The sequence below is a fragment of the Aspergillus neoniger genome (assembly GCF_003184625.1).
Source record: "Aspergillus neoniger CBS 115656 unplaced genomic scaffold BO87scaffold_35, whole genome shotgun sequence".
In the NCBI taxonomy this organism is placed as follows: Eukaryota; Fungi; Ascomycota; class Eurotiomycetes; order Eurotiales; family Aspergillaceae; genus Aspergillus; species Aspergillus neoniger.
In genome coordinates, this window is record NW_020291163.1 from 80,861 (window position 1) to 101,484 (window position 20,624).

The 20,624-nt window shown below is 49.2% G+C and overlaps 9 protein-coding genes and 1 non-coding gene across 10 annotated transcripts; 5 read left to right on the top strand and 5 right to left on the bottom strand.

The window, feature by feature from the left end:
- The first annotated feature begins 798 nt into the window (after nt 1-798).
- Nucleotides 799-1,351, top strand: BO87DRAFT_379678 (uncharacterized protein). The gene is made up of 2 exons (XM_025624102.1): nt 799-1,183; nt 1,261-1,351. Exon 1 carries the CDS (start codon nt 891-893, stop codon nt 1,143-1,145), a length of 255 nt encoding a protein of 84 aa, XP_025476051.1. The 5' UTR covers nt 799-890; the 3' UTR covers nt 1,146-1,183; nt 1,261-1,351.
- Nucleotides 1,352-4,112: 2,761 nt separating this feature from the next.
- BO87DRAFT_342333 (NAD(P)-dependent alcohol dehydrogenase) lies at nt 4,113-5,687 on the bottom strand. Its single transcript, XM_025620734.1, has 3 exons — nt 5,296-5,687; nt 4,475-5,247; nt 4,113-4,422 (listed from the first exon to the last, which is right to left on the bottom strand). The coding sequence occupies exons 1-3, from the start codon at nt 5,486-5,488 to the stop codon at nt 4,276-4,278; spliced, it is 1,113 nt and encodes a 370-aa protein (XP_025476052.1). The 5' UTR covers nt 5,489-5,687; the 3' UTR covers nt 4,113-4,275.
- Nucleotides 5,688-6,553: 866 nt separating this feature from the next.
- BO87DRAFT_379679 (aldehyde dehydrogenase family protein) lies at nt 6,554-8,194 on the top strand. The gene is made up of 3 exons (XM_025624103.1): nt 6,554-6,650; nt 6,717-7,496; nt 7,548-8,194. The coding sequence occupies exons 1-3, from the start codon at nt 6,621-6,623 to the stop codon at nt 8,169-8,171; spliced, it is 1,434 nt and encodes a 477-aa protein (XP_025476053.1). The 5' UTR covers nt 6,554-6,620; the 3' UTR covers nt 8,172-8,194.
- A 99-nt stretch (nt 8,195-8,293) lies between these two features.
- Nucleotides 8,294-9,119, bottom strand: BO87DRAFT_379680 (YukJ family protein). The gene has a single exon (XM_025624104.1). It carries the CDS (start codon nt 9,050-9,052, stop codon nt 8,360-8,362), a length of 693 nt encoding a protein of 230 aa, XP_025476054.1. The 5' UTR covers nt 9,053-9,119; the 3' UTR covers nt 8,294-8,359.
- Nucleotides 9,120-10,030: 911 nt separating this feature from the next.
- On the bottom strand, nt 10,031-11,489 carry BO87DRAFT_379681 (NADPH-dependent FMN reductase Lot6). Its single transcript, XM_025624105.1, has one exon. The coding sequence runs from the start codon at nt 11,414-11,416 to the stop codon at nt 10,052-10,054; it is 1,365 nt and encodes a 454-aa protein (XP_025476055.1). The 5' UTR covers nt 11,417-11,489; the 3' UTR covers nt 10,031-10,051.
- A 533-nt stretch (nt 11,490-12,022) lies between these two features.
- Nucleotides 12,023-12,730, bottom strand: BO87DRAFT_462118 (flavin-dependent quinone reductase; the record flags this gene model as incomplete). Its single annotated transcript, XM_025629144.1, has 1 exon — nt 12,023-12,730. The coding sequence occupies exon 1, from the start codon at nt 12,626-12,628 to the stop codon at nt 12,023-12,025; it is 606 nt and encodes a 201-aa protein (XP_025476056.1). The 5' UTR covers nt 12,629-12,730.
- Nucleotides 12,731-13,166: 436 nt separating this feature from the next.
- Nucleotides 13,167-13,239, bottom strand: BO87DRAFT_t222. The gene has a single exon. It is a non-coding gene; the product is annotated as a tRNA-Lys (tRNA).
- Nucleotides 13,240-14,154: 915 nt separating this feature from the next.
- BO87DRAFT_379682 (glycosyltransferase) lies at nt 14,155-15,865 on the top strand. The gene has a single exon (XM_025624106.1). The coding sequence runs from the start codon at nt 14,618-14,620 to the stop codon at nt 15,818-15,820; it is 1,203 nt and encodes a 400-aa protein (XP_025476057.1). The 5' UTR covers nt 14,155-14,617; the 3' UTR covers nt 15,821-15,865.
- Nucleotides 15,866-16,063: 198 nt separating this feature from the next.
- sec11 (signal peptidase complex catalytic subunit SEC11) lies at nt 16,064-17,132 on the top strand. The gene is made up of 3 exons (XM_025624107.1): nt 16,064-16,195; nt 16,306-16,514; nt 16,612-17,132. The coding sequence occupies exons 1-3, from the start codon at nt 16,115-16,117 to the stop codon at nt 16,832-16,834; spliced, it is 513 nt and encodes a 170-aa protein (XP_025476058.1). The 5' UTR covers nt 16,064-16,114; the 3' UTR covers nt 16,835-17,132.
- A 2,220-nt stretch (nt 17,133-19,352) lies between these two features.
- Nucleotides 19,353-20,386, top strand: BO87DRAFT_379686 (putative allergen). The gene has a single exon (XM_025624108.1). The coding sequence runs from the start codon at nt 19,523-19,525 to the stop codon at nt 20,360-20,362; it is 840 nt and encodes a 279-aa protein (XP_025476059.1). The 5' UTR covers nt 19,353-19,522; the 3' UTR covers nt 20,363-20,386.
- The last annotated feature ends 238 nt before the right edge of the window (nt 20,387-20,624 follow it).

Here is a 20,624-nt window from a genome sequence, read left to right on the forward strand (position 1 = left end):
TAACTGTCGATATGCGCCTGACTCAGTATCTGCTAATGTGAAGAAGACATTTGGAAATTTGATGAAGGTCGATGACATCACCACCTATCGTCTGCCCGAAACATTACATGCAAGCAACTGAATGCAGTGCTGGACTAGTGGCCAATCAACGCACTCAGACACAACGCTCAGCCTTGCGCTGCATAAAGATAAAGGGCAAACTCTCCGTGGCCCGATAGCGTGGCAACACGTCGGCCATTCTGCTGGCATACCCCCAGTTGATATGCAGTGTGCCCGCAAACGTGCAAATTATTATCTGCAAATGTTCCGGCTGATGTCCAGTAAGGGGTCTTCCTGCAAGATGCTTTTGTATGAGGCACACCAATCCACACCGCTTCTGATCAGCTGCCTGCGTGAACCCCCTTGCCACTATTTTGTTTGTTTCATGTTTTCCTATGTCAATGCAATCACGCCCAAGTACCCTAATCAGACAATGAACTGCTGACTACCTCGGGGACTACTATGTACTTCGTGCCCTAAACCACCTCCCAATCCCCGACCAAAGTAAGCAGAAATTTCTTCAGCCTTGGAGGCTGAAGAATTTGGCATTGATTTGATAGTTGTAAGGAAACGACCGCAATGCACCCGGACACGCTGTCTGCTTGTTAGGCGCTCTTGCTTCTCTGGGCTACAGCTTTCAGCGATGAGGGCATTCCAACAATACCTGTATTCCGAATATCCTAGCTCTCAAATCTACATATATGTTGGTGAAGGCTATATATTTCTGGTCAAATCTACCTTTACTCATTCTCAGTCCAGGCACCGAGACATTGAGAATTGCTCAGAAACACTTCCAACGATCATATTCCATCTTTCATTAATCCTAATTCTCTATCTTTTTCACGGGCACCATGGTAAATGCCGAAGAAGCAATTGCTGATTGGACTCTGTTAGAGGTCCAAACCGCGGCCAAGAATGGCTCTCTTCGAAAACTATTACAAAGTCATCTTATCGTGCACTGTACTGCCGAGAAGCTACAATCTTTCCACAAATCGACCGACAAGTACAAAAAGTTCTTGGTATCAAATCTGGCCAAGAGTATGACGATAGATATGTTTGAGCATTTCGGCCGGGAATTGGCCTCAGAGTTGGAAAAAGCGCTCTAGACAAGATTTGGGTTAAGTTCAGGCCCATGGGGTGTGAGGTAAGATTTTTCAAGTCCTAAACTTATTGTCTTGGAACGCTTTTGATTTATCTAACTAAGGAATTTAATCTAAACAGTCCCAGCGCAGTTATGATGTCTTGGGAGTATGGTCAAGTGATTGAAGTGATTGAGTTGGGTTTTCTTCGAATATACTCGCTTTATACATGCTTTGCAACTGTTTCTGTGACCACTTATGTGCTTTCGATTCGCTTTCGTTCATAGAGATCCAATGCAGTTATGACTTGGCTCATCAAGATACGTAGAAGGTCTTTAGATCAGCAATGCAGTATCGTACTGGTTCAAGTCTACTCAATATAAAGCGTAGACCAAGCAAAAAAGATAGCAATAATTAAAAGATAGATGAAGACACAATATCAAAATAAAATAGAAATAAATAGAAATAAAATAAATGAATGAAAAAGGCATTCCTGAAATCACTAGAGTGTATGCTCAAGCTTCTGGAATTGCTTCAAGACCGCCAACAAAGCTTTCAAGAAAATTTCATACCCGCTGCTTCAGCGCCATCGCTCAACTGTTTCATGTATACATTCTGAACGCCAGAGAAGCCATAGAAACGTCTTCCGTGAGATTCCGAGAGCTGAAAGCAGCCTTGAACACATACCTGTGAACGTATAGCTGCCCGAACACTTGTAAAGCTGAGTTATACTTACAACCAGCTGGCAATGACTGCTGATAAGGGGATGGGATTGCTTTGCGGCCCAACACTGAGCAGACTGACAAACATACAAAAGTCGGCAACGCCCCTCGCAAGAAAGAGACAAACCCTCAATTTCCTTCCACACGAGTTGCCTCTTATATTTCTCTGTCTCGTTTGAATTCCTTATGGAGCAGCTAATGCGCGCATACGGCTCTCAACAATCACTACGGTGCGCCGACTATCGCGTGGGCTGGGTCTGCGCCCTAGCGCTCGAGCTCACGGCAGCAAAAGCCATGTTGGACACCGGACATGGCAGACCATCTGACCTTGAAATACTGTCAGGGTTCGACGATAACCAATATGAGTTTGGCCAGATCGGTGGTCATAACGTTGTGTTGGCTGTCTTGCCCTCCGGTGGCTATGGGGTCGCTCAGGCAGCCCTTGCCGCAAACATGATGAAACGTGCCTTTCCCGCCATACAGTTCGCTTTGCTGGTGGGTATCGGAGGTGGTGTGCCAAGCAGAACCAATGATATTCGCTTAGGAGATGTGGTGGTCAGCACTCCAGTTGCCGGGTATCCTGGCGTGCTGCAATACGATCTCGGCAAGCGAGGACTGGACGAAGACATCACTACTACCGGAGTTCTTCGAAAACCAGCACGGAAAGCCTTGGCAGCCATTAACGTTATGAGGGCAAGGTATATGATGATCGATAACGATTTGTCGGGTGCCATCAATGAAGCACTGGAGAAATATCCCAGAATGTGTGATGATTTTTCCCATCCTGGTATGGTGAATGATGTCCTGTACCGTGCGGATTACGATCATGTGTCTGGAGATGATTGCTCCAGTTGCAGTAACGGCATGGTGATGAGCCGAAGGGCACGGAAAACGAGCGAACCACGCATTCACTACGGACTCATCGGATCGGGAAACCAGGTCATCAAGAACGGGAAGTTTAGGGAGCGGCTGAGAGAAAAGCATAACATTCTGTGCTTTGAGATGGAAGCAGCGGGTGCATTGGTAAGTGGTGGAGGTACTACGATTACTATCATGAAGTTTGTTTCTGATTTTGAATCATCAGGAAGCATTTGAGTGTCTTGTTATTCGAGGCATTTGCGACTACTCAGACTCCCATAAGAATGATATGTGGCAGGGATATGCAGCGCTTACAGCAGCCGCATACACAAAAGACCTATTGCTTCTGATTGAGGGCCCGGTCACCCCAGATGGTGTGTACCCCATCTACACTTTTGCTTGTCTCTTCCTTTGTGGAATGTCCTAACAACGATCACATAGCTATGGCTTCACCCAGCCCTCCTGAGATTGAGGTACCGGAAAATATCAGTCTGGGTGTTCCAGCACACGGGGGCAGCCCGGGGGTCAGAAATCATCCCCAGAACGTTTCCGTCCATAAATCGCAGTTTCACCACCAACAACAACAACCAATAACTTGCGAACCTCCGCCAAGTTATACACAGGCAGCACGTTCTTTTCAACCTGCACCTGTATCGGTTGAGCTTCCTTGTCAACAACCAAAGAAAGTTGATATTGAAAAGAAACGAGCAGATCGAAACAGTTCTCCAAAACCTCCTGTCTCACGACCTCCCAGGCAGCCAATTGACCCTCGCCTCCGGAAAGACTACGGAAGAAGGCTGGTAGAAGCAGCTAAAGCTGGTAATATGCCATCGGTGAAGAGATTTATTGAAAGAGGAGGTGATCCAAACACCACAACCGATGATTGGGAACTGACCGCGCTGCATTACGCTGCCAGAATGGGTCATAACGGATTGACGCGACTGCTTCTCAAAGCAGGGGCCAACCCCAATGCCAAAGCTAGATTCAGAAACGACACCCCGTTATTTGAAGCGGCTGCCAGCGGTCATATAAAGGTCGTGCAATATTTACTACTCCACGGAGCTGACTTCACGGTCCATTGTCAGCGGGGTAAGACTGCATTGCATGCAGCTGCCGAGAAAGGGCACTTTGCGTGTGTCGAGCTTCTGGTACAGAGCAAGGCCGATCCCGACAGCATTGACGATGAAGGACATACTCCCTTGGACTTGGCGAAGAAGGAGGATCGTTTGGAGATAGTCAAGTATCTGCAGCGGATATAGGCTTTCTTTGGTTGATTTTTTATTTTGAGAGAATCTTGCGATCTAGTTTTTTGCGATGCGGCACCAGAATGAGATTACAAAGTATTTCGTTTTATGAAGATTTAACAAACTGACTGGTCGTATGGTCTTCAATTGTCTTATCTGTGTAGATGTGTAATCACATGATCAGGCTCCATGATCTCTTCGACGGTTCCAGTCATCGCTTCTTTACTCCGCATTGCAAGAAAACCACCAAATTCATCAACTCTATCATTAAGATCATCCAGTACCTTAATTCATCGGGTTCTGGCAGCTATGGAACCTCCTGAGGCTACAATTCTACTTCCACAGTAGCACTGCCTTCAAGGTCTTCCCAGTCGTCATGTCGCTGATTGCTTCATCGTATTTCTCAATCGGGTAGTACTTGATGAGTTCTTCGATGGGATAATTTCCGGTTGTGTTTTGCTCAATGAGGTATGGCAGGAACTAGGGGTTTATTAGCAATGCTGATGTTTCTTATCGTGCATGGGCATTTTACCTTCTCAGGCTGTCCATCTCCCTCACAGCATCCTACGTACTGGCGACCGAAAACCAGTTGTGAGAAGAGATCGACCTTGACTGTTTTACCGGGTGTTGAAGCACCGACAGTCGCCAATTTTCCCCGAGTTCCGAGCGCCTGGATAGCATTCTCAACAACTGCCGGAACACCGGTACAGTCAACGGCATAATGCACTCCAAGGGGTGGACAGATCGCCTGGATTTGCTTGACAATGTCCTCATCAGTTCCGCTGATTGTATGTGTTGCCCCAAGCTTTTTCGCTAGGTCCAGTCGATCCTGATTTAAATCCACGGCGATAATAGTCCTTGCACCACGTATTTTCCCCGCCATGATAGCACTCATACCTACGGAACCAGCACCGAAGACCGCCAAACTGGTTCCGGGTTGCACATCAAGTGTGTTCATAACTGCACCTGCCCCAGTCTGGAAGCCACAGCCTAGCGGCGCGAACCTATCCAGTGGACACTCAGGATCCACTTTCACAACACATGATGCATGCACAATAGCCAAACTGGCAAAGGAACTCTGACCGAAGAAATTCCCACGCAAGGGGTCTCCGTTCGGGAAAGATAGGGTAAAGCTCCCGTCTGACCTTTGTTGACCGAAATTGCTCGGTACCCATTGTTTGCAATATGCTGGATGTTTGCTGGTGCATTGCTCACAATCTCCGCAGAAAGCATAGCTCAATAACACCTTGTCATCAGCATGGAGATGTGTGATGCTGCTGCCGATTTTCACGACAACACCAGCCCCTAGGTGACTCTTAGCGGGTTACGGGCATTTAAACGGGAACTTCGTACCTTCATGTCCAAATACACATGGAGCAGATGCAGGTAGATTTCCGTTCATACAAGAGAGATCGGTATGGCAGATGCCTGTCGCATGTATCTCGACAAGCACTTCGTCGGATCTCAGGTCATTCAGGTGTATGTCCTCTAAGCTGAGAGGACTATTAACCTCTCTCATCACCAGTGCTGTGGCAGTCGCAGCCATGATTTCGGTCGCTTAGGTAAGAGCTAAGGGAAAGAGGTTTCTCAATGCGAAAGGTGTCTTCGCCCATGTTCGGCCAAAGAACAGGGACATTCTTTCTATTTAAGTGTCATTCCTGCTTCATATCTTTTTACATACCCCAAAACTGAGTCCAATGACGACTGGGAGGTACAATAAGCTCTCCTGGATCTGCCGTGTTCTCAATCCGGCCCTTGGTTATATCCGAAAACCAAGGATAGGCAGCAGGCCCCGGATTCTGAACTGCGGGGAGAGTTTATTAAGGTTTACTAAGCACGCCACTAGCGACCAAGTGTGTACTCTTTTCATTACAAGCTATTGATGGGCCGCCAAGTAGTAGGCCAGCCTCACAACTAAGCGAACATCTTTTGTGGGGTATCCATACTACGTACAACGGGCTGGTATACCTATGCTTCTTGTCGTCCTACCGATTCAACGGGCCGTTCTCAGCACAACCCGATGTGACTCCTCACATCTTTGCTCAAACATTACACTCTCATTGGCGGGCTTGATATGAGCGGCGTGGATCTGTACTAGGCAGCCAAGCCTTCAGATGCTGATCCGTTCGCAGATCTCCATCCTGCGGGGTTTACGATTCTTATCTAGCTTTCGGGCGTAAGGCATTACAACTCCCGCTTCGATCTGCCGACCACTACCTACTAAGCCGAATCTCGATCCGGACATGTTGGAAGGAAGCTTAGTGATCTGGTGAGGCGCGGGGCCCCGCGAAACCCGTATTCCCTATTTTCGGGTCGTTCCCGAGACGCCATTGATCCCGACGATCAGAAAGTGCCCATAATTCAGTCTACACTACGGATACCCGGGCTAGCATCACTTCGTGATGTGCTCCAGCCGTCACGCGTCGTCACGCGGCATACGCCTCTCGTATTCGTCGGGACGGCATGCGGCCCATAATTCCCACTTTATCCCCACCTGGGAGCTGAAGGTGGAGTTGCTTGAGGGGTAACCCAGCCAGCCAAGATACAAATACGAAGCTACAAATGCTAGCTCAGCTAGCTCAAATCTCGAACTTATAAGACAGAGAAATCTCTTCTCTTCAAGAAAATAGCACTCAATCTCTTTTGCCTAAAGTCATATCGTGACCTTACACATCAAAATGGGTTCCTTGGATAAGATTGATTTCACTGTATGTATCTATTCATTTTCATCGCCCCTATGATACCTCGACACAGAATGACTAATCTCTTTACAGACCTTCTACAACACTATCAACAATGAACTCGCAACCACATCAGCAACCCGCCACAGCCTCAATCCGGCCACGCGCAAGCCCAATCCACCCGTCCCCGTCTCCACTGCGTCAGACTTGAACCGTGCTGTAGATAGCGCCCGGAACGCTTTCAAAACATGGTCTAAATTAAGCCCCGCTGAGCGTCGTAGCAAGGTTGTCGCCCTAGGTGAGGCCATTGATCTACACGCTGAGGAGCTTACGGCTCTCCTGGTTCAAGAACAAGGCAAGGCGCACGGCCAAGCGGCCATCGAAGTAAACATGTCCGGAACATGGTGCAAACAAATTCCGCAACTCGAACTCAACGATGAAGTGCTCCAAGATACTGATGACCAGCGTGTTATCCAACGCTTTACACCCATGGGTGTGGTCGCAGGCATCGTGCCGTGGAACTTTCCCCTGCTGCTAGCAGTAGGGAAAATTGCCCCGGCCGTTTATACGGGCAACTGTATCATCATTAAACCATCTCCTTTTACACCGTACTGCGCGTTGAAGATTGGGGAATTGGCGGCGAAAATCTTCCCGCCCGGTGTGGTACAGGTATTGAGTGACGATGGGAATATTGGGCCATTGATGACGGCGCATCCGGGAATCAACAAGATCAGCTTCACGGGATCAACGGAGACTGGAAAGAGGATTATGCGCCATTGTGCGGATACCCTGAAATCCGTTACCTTGGAGTTGGGAGGAAATGACCCCGCTATTGTTTGTGAGGATGTGGACATTGAGCAGGTCGTTCCGCAGGTATTCTTATCTTCTTTCGAGCAGAATCCACTGAAGGCTAACCGAGATTAGATTGCCACATTGAGTTTCCTCGTTTCGGCACAGGTCTGCATGATGATCAAGCGTCTCTACGTCCATGAAAAGATCTACGACAAATTCCTTGAGGCCTTTGTCAACTTCACTAAGAACCTCAAGGTCGGAAATGGCACTGAACCCGACGTATTCTTCGGACCTGTGCAGAATGAAATGCAATATGGGAAGCTCAAGGATCTCTTCTCTTCTATCCAAACAGAGAACCTCAAGCCAGCCCTTGGAGGATCTATAACTGAATCCGAGGGCTACTTTGTTACCCCTACTATTATCGACAACCCTCCCGACAACTCCAGAGTGGTGCAAGAGGAGCCGTTTGGCCCTATTCTTCCGTTGATGAAATGGTCCGACGAAGACGAGGTTATTGCTCGCGCCAATGACACCGATACGGGCCTGGGTGCCTCGGTGTGGAGCAAGGATGTGGATCGCGCGCAACGCATCGGTACTCAGTTGGAATCTGGGTCGGTGTGGATCAATTCCCACTTCCAGGTTGCACCGAATATTCCATTTGGTGGTATGAAGGCGAGTGGAAACGGTCGCGAATGGGGTCTGGAGGGACTGAAGAGTTATACCCAGTCTCAAATGTTGTGGGTGAAGAAGGCTTAACTTGAAGAAATAGTTGTACATAGACCAATAAGGACATTGCAATAAGTGTTACTTTAAGAATCTTCATACCAATGGCGACGTAGAGGGACTAGTATGTTAATTTGTAATGCGTATTGATCACTGTTGTAAATTCATCACCATCATATTCTAACCCATGAACCTCGTGCCGAATCGCACTCCCATAAAACCTACTGCCCCAAAATACTAGCCAACGACTTACTCCCCTCCTCCGCCTCCCCCTTATCATCCGTAGGAATCTCCTGGGACGCAAACGCCAAAAACACCGCCTCCCAATGCCCATCCTCAAAGCTAAACAACAGCGCCCCATCCTCATAAATCCCATTCTCATACGACGGCGCACTCCCCTGATTCATATGCACATCATGAATCCCGGACCCATACGACGACCCAAAGATATACACCGTTGCCTTCTTCCCAATCGCATCATTCAAAATGGGTTCCAAGGCCTCGAGCACAGCATTATGCGGTCCCGTATCAGCCTCAGACAGAACAGCGCCCGCTTCGATATTCACCAGACCCTTGGTGCGCAGGAAGTCCAGACCCCGCAGCTTGGAGGAAGATTCCTGGTGTCGACGACTGCGATGGGAGTAGGACTTTAGCAGATGGAAGCCTTCGTCGAGAGTGGATAGCTGCTCGGTGATTGGGTGTGTGAAGTTTCGGTCGAACCAGTAGACGAGACGGGAGTCTTTGCCCGTGGATTTGACGTTGATGGCGGCTTCGTAGTCTTTGCTTGAGGAAGAAGAGGAGGAGGAGTCTTTGAAGTAGAGGTAGATGTGAGGCGACTTGGGATCTTCTTCTTCGGTTTGGGCGGTGTAGCGCGTTGGTTGGGCGATCCAGACGCCGTAGTGGGGGATGGTCATTTTGATGAGAATTTACTAGGAATTCCGTAGACTCTGTTTTGGAGAATGTTATGTTGTATGTAGTAAGATTCAATTGCTGTTTACAGCGAAGGAAGAGGGCAACACAATAACCCCTCTTTATACTACTACCTAGTACCTAAGGTATGTACCACCCCACCCTAATTCATCATCATCATCATCATCATCATCATCATCATCATCACGCCAGCCACAATTCACCCACCAATAGATAAGACAAGTACAAAATCGACACATCAACCAACTACTTTACTAACTTATCTCTTGCCGATCGCAACCATCCAAATCCTAGCGATAAGCCAAGCGGGAGACGGACTTTCCCCACGTGCAGGATACTAGTACTAAGTAGTAGCTTAGCTCACTGCCGACGGGACGGACATCCCGTCCCCCCACCAGCCAACCAGCCAGACGAATTCAATGCTTGGCCCGCCCGCTATCGTCACCCCTTTCGATCTGCTACATTCATTGGGTGTGGGTTGTCGCTTAATCTTGGTTTGGGGATCGGCGAGGGCTGGCTAGCTGAGTAGTACTACTGCTAGGTACATGCACTTGGACTTACTTGACAGGTTATGGGTGGGGTGACGTAGTGCGGTATTTCGGATTGCGGTCTGGACTGTCCACTGTGTATATACAGAGTGTATCTGACGATCAATGTGTCCAGGTCTATGTGTCAGGCCACTGGTCATATTGGTGGCGTTGCGGTGGGTGATATACAGTATGCTGTGCTAGAATTAGTGTCTGATGGGTGAATTCTTGATACAGTGTGCAGCTTGCAATTGAGTGGGTTTGGCTTCCCCGCGCTGGAATTACTTGCTTGGTGTTTGTGGCGGGTTTGTCGACGTCATGGGGGTATAGAAGAGGTTATTATGATATAGTTTAAATGCTATACTTTCCGTTGGTGATACCTATTAATAGAATAGAGTACTTTATATTGTTTGGGGATGGTAAATATAATTCAGCATAATATATACGAGCATAATCCTACACATCCCAACTCATACTCTCCAAAACCGTTTCAGTATACGCCCATATCAACGACGAAAAGTCCGAACAAAACGTCAATCCCGTATAATACGTACTCCTCCGCCCCTGCAACGCATATAACTTGCGATAGAATCCATTACGGATCTCCTCCGGCGACACCATCAAGGTTTCCGGCGAACTATCCCCAAACACCACGATCTGAGGATCCTGGATCGGAAACGTCCCCTTGGCTTTCATCCGCGCAAAATCCGCCGCGATAAGGTCTCTCGCGTCTTCGGCGGTGAAGTTCATATCGCCGACTAACTTGCTCGTTGAATGTCCCGGCGCTCCCATATACTGCAGTAGAAAGTCGAATGGCATGCGAGGTAAAGACCCCAGTCCGTTTGTCGGATCGGTATTAGTGACCCACAACTTGTCCGGGATACCGGTATTATTAACCACGGCGACGTAGTATGTTCTCCAGAACCATTTTTCGAAGAGTTCCGTTTCTGTTTCATCCAAATCGAAGCCTTGAAGTTTTTGCATGAGCGGAGGAAAGGTTATAAGTAAATTTCTGGCTTGAATGAGTTTTCGAGTCCCGTTCGCATGCTGAACTGTTACCTCCACTCCGGAATCAGACCGGTTTGTTGCAATCACGTTTGTCTGGAACAGCACGTCCGATCCGAGTATTTCCGTTGCTTGTTTGTACAGTTCATACATGCCGTTTTTCGGTGTGATGTATCCATGAATGAGAGCGTCAACGTGCGGGACTCCGAAGTTCTGAATCGCATAGAGAGTGGGCATGTCGAGAAGGTTTCCTACATTCTGAGAGAAAAGAAATACCAAATGCAGGGCAGCTTCGAGGGCATGTTCTTCGATGAATTCGCGAAATGGACGGAGGAGATCTTCTGGTACGGGGTCGGGAAGGTCGTATACCCCTCTTGTGAGGAATGTCCAGTGCTTTATGGATGAGCGGTAAATGAATGTTGATACCAGGGCTTGTAAGATTCCTGCTGGTGGGTCGACGCGTTCGCCGGTCGAGAAGTCGACGAAGTCGGTTCGTTTGTTTAGTGGGAGTAGTGGCTTCCAGTCTACTCCGAGTCGGCGGAAATACTTACGGGAGAGCTCGTTGTTGAAGACGCCTTCGACGCCGTAGTCGACGTAGTTGCCATCTGGTAGGTATAGCGTCTCTGCGTGTCCTCCGAGCCGGTTGTTGGGCTCTATTACTACCACGTGCTTCCCGGCATCTTTTAGTTGGATGGCGCTGTATGTTCCTGAGCTTCCGCCTCCGAGGATGCAGATGTCGCAGGTGATGGTCTCGAGACGGGCAGCCGCTGGTAGTAGGCCTACGAGGGAGCAGAATAAAATGAAGAGGTGGACCATCAGACACGGTTGATCATACAATAAACGTTTTTCAAGTGAATGTGTCGATCAATGGCTTATGCTTGGTCGGTCATCTCAAACGGTATAGTGGCTGAGTTAGTGGGCTGCATTGATACGCTTACTTATACACCGGTTTGGATAATAGTCCACTTGGATAGTAGGTGATGATACATCCCAGCGTCCTCGTGACAGACAGGGAATCATATGCTTCACTCATGAGATGCCCATGGGTGTAGAGTACACAGGGGTGTGCGGTTCCTGCATCTATCTGTTTTTGGGCACTATTTGACAGGACACCTTCACCTGACTTCAACTTCGACACAATTATCTAATTTCTCTGGATGATCATGAATCATATGTGGTTGCGGGTTTTTACCATAACTACGGGGTACACATGGGGTTGTCTGTACAACACTGGCGTGCATCTGATCATCTACTTCAGGTATATGGCCGGGTTGGCATCACATGGCAACACTCAGTTAGTATCATGAACTTGTGACAGTATCTTCTTGTGCCAGTCTTCTATCCCAGCCTCAGGGTGATGATCTATTACTAACTAAATCTCATAAGCCATATTCTATAGCAAGCAAGCACAAAACACCCCATCTATTCCTTCTCCCCCTCCAGCGCAGCAATCAACTCCCCAAAAGCAGCCTGAATCCCCTCCCTCTCCCCAACCCAATAACCCCCCTCCCCATCCAATCCCAAATCCTCCCCTCTAGCCGCCCTCTCAACCTCCTTCATCTCCGGAAACTTCAACCCAACCATCCTCTCCAATGGCCTCATCCTCACCCCCTGCAACACCTGCCTCAACTGCTCCGCCGCCTTCCCACCCCCATGCCCCCCATAACTCACCACCAACGCCGGCTTCCCCTTCCACTCATGAAACAAATAATCAATTGCATTCTTCACACTCGCTGGATACCCCCAGTTATACTGCGGTGTGACGAATATAAACGCCTCGTGGCGCGATATCTCCCGTGACCAGGCCTTGGTGTGCTCGTGCTCGTACTCATCTGCTGAGCTGATGCGCGAAGGCATCCCTGACTCATTGTATAGTGGAAGATTCCATTCTGCCAGGTCGATGGTCGTAATGGTGGCTTTTTCAGCGGGGTAGGATTCACGGATGGTGTTGTGGATGAATGTGCTGATTTGGGGGCCTGCGCGGGGTGTGCGCTGGCTGCAGATTATGAGGCCGATGGAAGGGGGCATGATGATTAATCCCAGTTCCTTCTTTCTCTTTTTGGTGGAGGTAATAGAATAGGGGTAGTAGGTGGATTGGCTTTTTCTCTGTGCTACATTCGTGGTACGCTTCTACGGGGTGTGTGGGTATTTATGCGATTCAGAGGCTGTTTGGTATGTTATGGTTCTGGTGGTCGGATAAGCCTTGTCCGAAGGCCGAGGCCGAACGCCGTTTGCTGATGTGAGGTGAGTCAATGTTGTATGTGTTGATTGATAATGCTCTTTGCTGGTTAACTTTATTTACTACGCGTGATAAAGGATATGTTACTGGATTGATGCAGTTTGGGCCATGAGGCAGGGTTGCAGATTTCTTCGGCGTGATGCCGAGCGTGGCGAATCATCGTGTTTTCTCTGTACACTGCAGAAGATATGCATGTGACACGTGACTTACCCGACTGGGCGTCCTAATAACTACTAATTACCTACCCTACACAGCGGGTACCGGCAAACAACCCATCCACCACCAAAAAAAATTGACAGAGATAGGGAAAAAAGAAATAACTCCTCAAGCCCAACGCGGGGCTCGAACCCGCAGCCTTGAGATTAAGAGTCTCACGCTCTACCGATTGAGCTAGCCGGGCTGGCTTGGTGATTGTCGCTTCTTTTTAGTGCTACAGAAGCCGGGGCTAAGAAATGGCTGCTTTGGGTATAGTCTGGTCTTTATGTCATGTGATATGGGTTTAGATGCTTTGTGTATGTTGTTAGTTACTGTCCTGCACACTGGTTTTCAATAATTCGGGGACTTTTAAGTTATTTGTTTTGCTTGAGATATCTGGCAGGGCTGTTCTTGTGGATTGGTGATGGTGGGGTTGTTCCTCTCTAGGGTGTCGAGATATATATTATGCGGATAGAAGGTATCTCGGCCATTTTCCACATAACCAACTAATAACAATAACCATTAAGCTACTAGGTACAATACACTGACGTGCACCAATGAAATACCATAGAGTATGGTAAGACAGCCCACTGTTAGAAAAACCACGTGCTACCATGAACGCCTCAGTGCAAGTACCAGATGCATACATTCACATTTCCGTAGATATCGATCTGATATGATCTAGACAGACCAATAAGAAGCGTCCGCCAACTGAGATGTCGAAAGAATCGCGAAAATCCACTTTCAACATTTGTCCAATAAAGGCGCGCCGCCATGTCGCGTATATGAGAGCGTATTCACTGTTCAATGAATGCGGGGCGATATTGGGTGGTGGTGGTGGGCTAATTGTCTGACCCCTCGGATGTACCGGGCAGATGTTGCGATACGCCGGGGCATACTATGACCTGCCTATGACTACGAGCGCACTGTACCATGAACCTAGCAGACCTGCAGAAGCATCGAGCCTACAACTCATTGTCTACGTGGTGTTGCTCACACCCTGAAGAAATAATGCGAGTTGCATCAACATATCTCCAACTCTGGATTATGAATCTAACTAATTGGGACTAGCGTCATGACAGTACACAAAAACCCATATTTGCCACTCTTGTTGTTAGAACACACACTCAGCCCCAAGTAAGGCCATGATTCAAATAAACAACATACTCAGAACAGACCATTCGAATTTAGCTAAGCGAAGCGATATATGCCGGCATAAAATTGCAATGTCAATTCGAGAACTCTTATGTGCGCCACGAGTGGGCACTAGCCCAACGCAGAAGACTTGATTGGTCTCGGAAGGCCTCACTCACCATGAGTCATGTTGCACTCATTCCAGATCCTGCACCGCCTCTCCACCGGGTGGGTCGCGGATATTCCAGACTCGGCAAATGTATAGATATCGCATTTGTATAAATGGGGATGGAATCCTGCATGTCGCCGACAATCAACAACAGTATCACTTCAAGGACTCCCCACAGAGTGACAGGCCCAGGCAGAATCCACACATCATCCAAGAATCGATCACCAATTGATCAATGCCACTAGTACAAACAACCACATCCTCAGCTCACCACAATAGAATGGAATTTTCCAGCCAACAATATCCCGTACCAGCAGGGGTACACATCATCCCAGAACATCTCCTGGACCTCCGTTCCGACACCGAAGTCGACCATGACCTCCTCCACCCCCAACCCGTGACAGACGAGAAAAACATCTGGCTCTTCTGGCACAGCGGCTACTCCACCATGCACCCATATACAAAGCGAAACGTGCGCGCATGGCACCGGCGCTTCTCCAAAGCCGGCTGGGTCGTACGTGTGGTCGACCGTGAACCGTCCTCCCCGCTCAACATAGCCAACTTCATCGACATCAATGACACGGACAACTTCCCTCGCGCATTCGCCGAAGGCACCATCAGCGGTACCTACGCGAAGCAGCACACATCCGACCTTGTTCGCCTACCTCTACTCCTCAAGTACGGCGGTATCTACGCCGACGTTGGACTGATCCAGATCGGCGACGTGGATCGACTGTGGCGCGAGACGGTCGGAAACCCGGACTCTCGGTTCGAGGTGCTTTCCTACAATGCTGGCGATGCCAACGAGCGCAGCCTTACCAATTACTTCCTCATGTCGAGACGCAACAACCCGCTATTCGAGCGGTGTCATCGTCTACTGTTGAAGTTGTGGGAAGGAAAGACGTGTACAGATGGGATGCATCGAAGTCCGCTGTTGAAGGAATTGCCGTTCCTCACTGGAACCGGTAATTTGACAGAGCAGCAGTGCAGAGAGTTGACGGATTATATTATCCAGGGACAGGTCATGACTCTGGTCATGGGCTTAGTCGATGAAGAAGATAACTGGGATGGACCGAAGTATGTCGCGGAGCATGTCTACGGAATTGAATTCATGCAGGGGTCGCAGCTGATCAATGACATGACTGAATGGGATGGTCGGAAGGCATTCGAGCTCATGTCGTTGCCGCTGCCCAAGGAAGGCGAGGAGGAAACCGCAGAGCAGAAGCGGGCGAGGGAAATCGTCGAGGCTTGTCTGACGAAGAGTTTTGGGTTTAAGCTCGCTCACGGATACATCCTGGAGGTGATGAATGTGACACTGGGGTCGTTGTGGAGGGAGAATGAGGGATCAGACAATGTGCCCGGGACGTATGCGCATTGGCTCCGGCATGCAATCGTGCATTGGAGTCAGGATGCACTTCCACCGACACAGGAGTACACTGTGCTTGAGCCGATTAAGAGGGGACCACTATTGCGGGAAGAGTAGATAGACACCATGATACCAGTATAGATAGCATCCACTAGACACACAATGCATAGACCTGATAAAACCATTCCTACCCCTCAATTGCCTAAAACAAAGAATCACCGCAATAGCATTACGTCCCAAACCGGCTAGCCCACACTCACCACACGCCACATTCACGTGCCAAAACCAGCAGCACCAGCCACACCTTACCTAAGCATCACGACCTATCAAACAAACAAGGCCACCTAGACCATCCATACATACAAAGCACAAGCACGTCACCACCAACCCTCACAACCCCCCAACGCAACCATGCTATCCGGAATCCAAAATGTACGGCAAACAGCCATCCAGCTGCTCAACTTCGGGCTGGTCCTGAGCACTGCATTTATGGTACGATACCTTCAATACTTCCTTCCCATCACAAACTTCCATCGGGGAAAATAAATACACGATCGCAAGATCAATTGCTTACAGACACTAACATTCTGGAAAATCTACAGATGTGGAAAGGTCTCTCGGTCCTCACGAACTCCCCCAGTCCGATAGTAGTCGTCCTCAGTGGCTCCATGGAGCCCGCTTTCCAGCGCGGAGATCTCCTCTTCCTCCGGAATACGCAACCGACGTTGAACGTTGGAGAAATCGTGGTGTATCAGGTCAAGGATAAGGATATTCCGATTGTGCATAGAGTGGTGAGGCAGTTTGGGGAGGGGTGAGTGTATTCCTCCATTCGGACTATATGTTCCAGAAAGGAAGGGACCTGGAGAGTGAGCGCAGTGTGCTAATTCGATTATGGTGGAATTATGCAGATCCGAAGCCAAGCTCCTCACGAAAGGCGACAACAACATTGCAGATGATACGGAACTCTATGCGCGCGGACAGGATTACCTCGATCGGGACGATGTCGTGGGAAGCGTGTTTGGGTATATTCCGTTTGTGGGGTATGTGACGATTCTTCTGTCGGAGCATCCGTGGTTGAAGACGGTTATGTTGGGGGTTATGGGGTTGTTGGTGCTTTTGCAAAGGGAGTAATGCGGTAGGAGTTAGTTTTCTGGTTCTGGATTCTTTCTGCCTGGTTTGTTTGTCAGGGTATTTTGGGTTTTGGGGTTAGCTGGGTTAATAAATGCATATTGGGTTGCGGTTCATTTAGGTGCGGTTGTGTTGTAGGGTGGTTGTAGGTTTGGTGCTGGAGTGTGTTCGGTTGGAGGCAGATCGTGGAGCAGTAATTGGTTAATGATGCGATCGGGAATAGAACAAAGCTACTTAGTATGCTTTGTCGGAGGCTTGGCCAGATTGATTTCCATCTGCATCAGACCTCGGTCGACAACAGGACATCTATGACATGCTTGGCTGCTATCAGCAGTAGATCAGTGACACCAACTATGGCTGTTCACATGATATCATGTGGTCGCTAGTCTAGAAGACATGGGCAATTTTCACCTGCATATGACACTGTATAAAACCCCGGCACCTCAGGAAAGCGAATGTGTCTTACACTAGACTAAGACGTCAGTGACCACCCAATTCATGATATCAGTGACCTTTAACTCCTGCCTAGTCTCGCCATAAATATCTCACCCGCTGAATAACAGCCTTAAACCTCGCAGTGGCCACTGAAACACGCCCCGACCGGACACACTCGGAACCATATTCTCTCAACCGGCTCTGCTCATACACCCAAAGTCAATTCAAGCTGCACAGCTCATTCCAGATTGCCACATGAGGCAACATGCTGAAGCTCATCTTGCCACAGCGGAAGTTTAAGCTTGTATATCCATAGTGTGGGAGGCAGAGAATCAGGTTTCCACCCTCTCATGACGACTGCACCTGGGGTATGTGATGAGTATACTGACATCTCTCTAGTAGTGTGCAGTATACTGCGTAATCGCTGAGTCTAGACACCCAGCCCAGGTTACGCTAGTCACATTGATCGCAACAAGCAAGACACTAGCCTAGTGTCATCCAACGCGCACCGCTTATTCTTTGCCACATCCCAAGGTTTTCTGCCAGGTCATCAATCTTGGCCACAAACTCCATGGCTAAACTCAATTGCAAAATGTGAGCCTCGCAAGCAGGATCGGTTCGCCTCGAAGTCCAATCCAGTTTGAATATTCGTGGATGTCAATCAAACAAACACATACTGTGGAGAGATGCTGAAGCAGGTTAGCAGCAGCTATTAGAATTGCCGCACAAATGCCATGCATTGGCACAAGTTGTGTGCTGGTTCCACCTGCTCTTTCTGGGATAAACAGACGACACTAAAAGTGTCCAGATCTACTTCCTCCCCATCCACAAGCAGAACAACAGACCCTCGTGAAAGAAAATTCTTTGACCCCGTTGGAAGGATACCGTCCATGGAATTCTCGGCAACAGGACGCTGGGTCGTCAGGAACACCGCGCACAGGGCGACGCCCTCAAAACGTGTGCTGCCCCGCCAAGGAGCAGCTGCTTTCCCTCTTTGAGAAATCCAAGCTCTTGACCCACGGTTCGCTTTCGCCCAATAACCGCTGACTGTGCATGGATTTTGTAGGCGATGTTTTGCCATTGGTCGGAGCGGATGTTCCCCTGGACCGGTTACATTTTCGCCCAATGAGCGTTGTTGCTTTGCCTGAGGGCGGAACCACTGCTTGCGTGCATTGGGTTCGAGCCCCTGGCCCAGAAAGGGAAAACCATGGTTGATGGTGACAATTCGTGGATTGATTATTTTTGTGAATTCATCTTTTGTGGGCTTTATTCCTGTCTTGGCTGTGAGGGCTTTGTGCGCTGCTGGTAAGTTGCGGGTGAATAGGGGCTGAATGGGTGTAGAGGCAGGTTACCGATGGTTGAAGGTGAGTGATAGAAGGGGGAAGCAAAGACCAGTTGGACAGACAGAAAACAGATACGCTTGGCCAAAACCACTGTCAACGAAAATAGTGCGTACTAACAGCTCCACCAGGCTATAGGAAACCCAGTTTTCTGAGCAGTTTGTCGTCCACTCCACTCTAGATTGGCGTTTTCTGTGATCCTTTCGCCCGCTTTGCTTCTAACTGAACAGACACAGTCTCATGCATCAGCCTTGTGGCCGTTGAGACTGAAATAGCCCAATCCTTACACACATACAATGGAAGTAACAGCCTCAAGCCTCTTTTTGAGGCATGAATCGACGGCAGTCACACACACATGAAACAGCCGATACCTTTGGCTGAGTTTTCAAACAACTCTTCTCATGTCACAACTTATTCCCCCCCCACCAAGAAACCCTAATCCACTCCTCCACCGACCACAGTCCAGATTCATGGCAGTGGATGCTTCCAAACTTCATTCCAAGCCAATATTTAGCCAATGGGATTACTTTGCTTGCTCTGACTTCCACAATGGCTTGTAGACCCTCCACCGCGTCAACCACCCTCCACTACCTCAATCCATGGCATTCAGGCTGACGCACCCCATCCCCTCCCTGTTCTGGACACATCCATTATTTCAGTTCCAGAAGAGAGACAGCCATGGCACGCCCATCAGCACAGGTATATAGACCGCGTCTTCTTCTTCCATATCCTCCTCTCTGGACACTCAGGAAATTGTGATTCCCAACTACCACACAGTCTTTACATACCAAGACTCCGTCGTACTCTTTCGATAGGTATACGACATCCATTCCTTACATTCACACTATCGTTATACACACTCGCTCGACACGACACACACACTCTCTACATACACTCTCTTAAAATAACAAGAAAGATGTACTTCACCACCCCCTTCCTGCTGCTGGCAGCTGCTCTCCCCAGCGCCCTCAGCCAGCCGACCCCCACCAAGGTCCAAGGCCACTCCCGTCGCCAGATCGACATCTCGGCCTCTGCCTCGGTCTCCATCTCCGCCCCCTCCTCCAGCTCCAGCTCCAGCTCCACCAGCAGCGCCAGCTCCAGCGACTGGACCTCCACCCCCAGTGACGGCGACTACTCCACCTCTGGCTTCGGCTCCGAGACCTCCGCCTACGGCAGCGGCGACACCTACATCGGCAACGTCGGCAACCCCTGGGGCAGCAACATGGTCGAGGTGTCTGCCTCCGAGGCCTCCAACTACAAGTACGTCATGCAAGTGACGGGCCAGAACACCGAGGACTGGACCGTTGTCTTCTGGAACAAGTACGGCCCCGATGGAAAGATGGACGGCTGGTACGGATACTCTGCCCTGTCCTTCACCTTGTCCCCCGGTGACACCAAGTACGTTGCCTTTGATGAGGACACTCAGGGTGCATTCGGTGCTGCCCAGGGCTCTTCCCTCCCCACTGGTAGCAGCGGCGGATATGCTTGCACCTGGGGTGAATTCGACTTCGGGTCCACTGCCAACGACGATTGGTCTGGATTTGATGTTAGTGCTATCCAGGCTCAGGACAATGATATGAGCGTCCAGGGTATGCAGATCTGTGATGCTCTGGGCTCCACTTGCTCCAGCATGACGGCTGATGCCGCCGAGGTTGACAATGCTTATACTTCTGCTGAGACTGATGTGGGTGGTATTGGCGGAAACCTCTCTGCTGGACCTGTTCGGTTGGCTGTTGTCATTGACTACAGTGGTTAAGCGGTTTATATAGACTAGAATTGGAGTGATGGTTTTTTTTTTATATACCAGGAGTGAAATGTAGTGAAGTGTAGAGTCTACGATTAATGTAGATGTGTATACAGGCTTATCGGGTGGCTGATGATGGCTGATGGCGGATGGCGGATGGCTGATCGCGACTTCTTCCGCCATGGCGACAGCTAATAACGCCACGATTTAGTTGTCGATCATGTCGATCTTGATGATCTTTTCACGACCTCATCAATATCGATGCAGAGTATTC

Coding starts and splice junctions, on each gene's coding strand:
- BO87DRAFT_379682 (XM_025624106.1), top strand. CDS start 14,618: ATGGAATTTTCCAGCCAACAATATCCCGTACCAGCAGGGGTACACATC.
- BO87DRAFT_379678 (XM_025624102.1), top strand. CDS start 891: ATGGTAAATGCCGAAGAAGCAATTGCTGATTGGACTCTGTTAGAGGTC.
- BO87DRAFT_379680 (XM_025624104.1), bottom strand. CDS start 9,052: ATGACCATCCCCCACTACGGCGTCTGGATCGCCCAACCAACGCGCTAC.
- sec11 (XM_025624107.1), top strand. CDS start 16,115: ATGCTATCCGGAATCCAAAATGTACGGCAAACAGCCATCCAGCTGCTC. Junction 16,196..16,305: donor TCCTGAGCACTGCATTTATG/GTACGATACCTT, acceptor GAAAATCTACAG/ATGTGGAAAGGTCTCTCGGT. Junction 16,515..16,611: donor GTGAGGCAGTTTGGGGAGGG/GTGAGTGTATTC, acceptor GGAATTATGCAG/ATCCGAAGCCAAGCTCCTCA.
- BO87DRAFT_379681 (XM_025624105.1), bottom strand. CDS start 11,416: ATGGTCCACCTCTTCATTTTATTCTGCTCCCTCGTAGGCCTACTACCA.
- BO87DRAFT_379686 (XM_025624108.1), top strand. CDS start 19,523: ATGTACTTCACCACCCCCTTCCTGCTGCTGGCAGCTGCTCTCCCCAGC.
- BO87DRAFT_342333 (XM_025620734.1), bottom strand. CDS start 5,488: ATGGCTGCGACTGCCACAGCACTGGTGATGAGAGAGGTTAATAGTCCT. Junction 5,248..5,295: donor ATGTGTATTTGGACATGAAG/GTACGAAGTTCC, acceptor AGAGTCACCTAG/GGGCTGGTGTTGTCGTGAAA. Junction 4,423..4,474: donor GAGATGGACAGCCTGAGAAG/GTAAAATGCCCA, acceptor ATAAACCCCTAG/TTCCTGCCATACCTCATTGA.
- BO87DRAFT_379679 (XM_025624103.1), top strand. CDS start 6,621: ATGGGTTCCTTGGATAAGATTGATTTCACT. Junction 6,651..6,716: donor TGGATAAGATTGATTTCACT/GTATGTATCTAT, acceptor ATCTCTTTACAG/ACCTTCTACAACACTATCAA. Junction 7,497..7,547: donor TTGAGCAGGTCGTTCCGCAG/GTATTCTTATCT, acceptor AACCGAGATTAG/ATTGCCACATTGAGTTTCCT.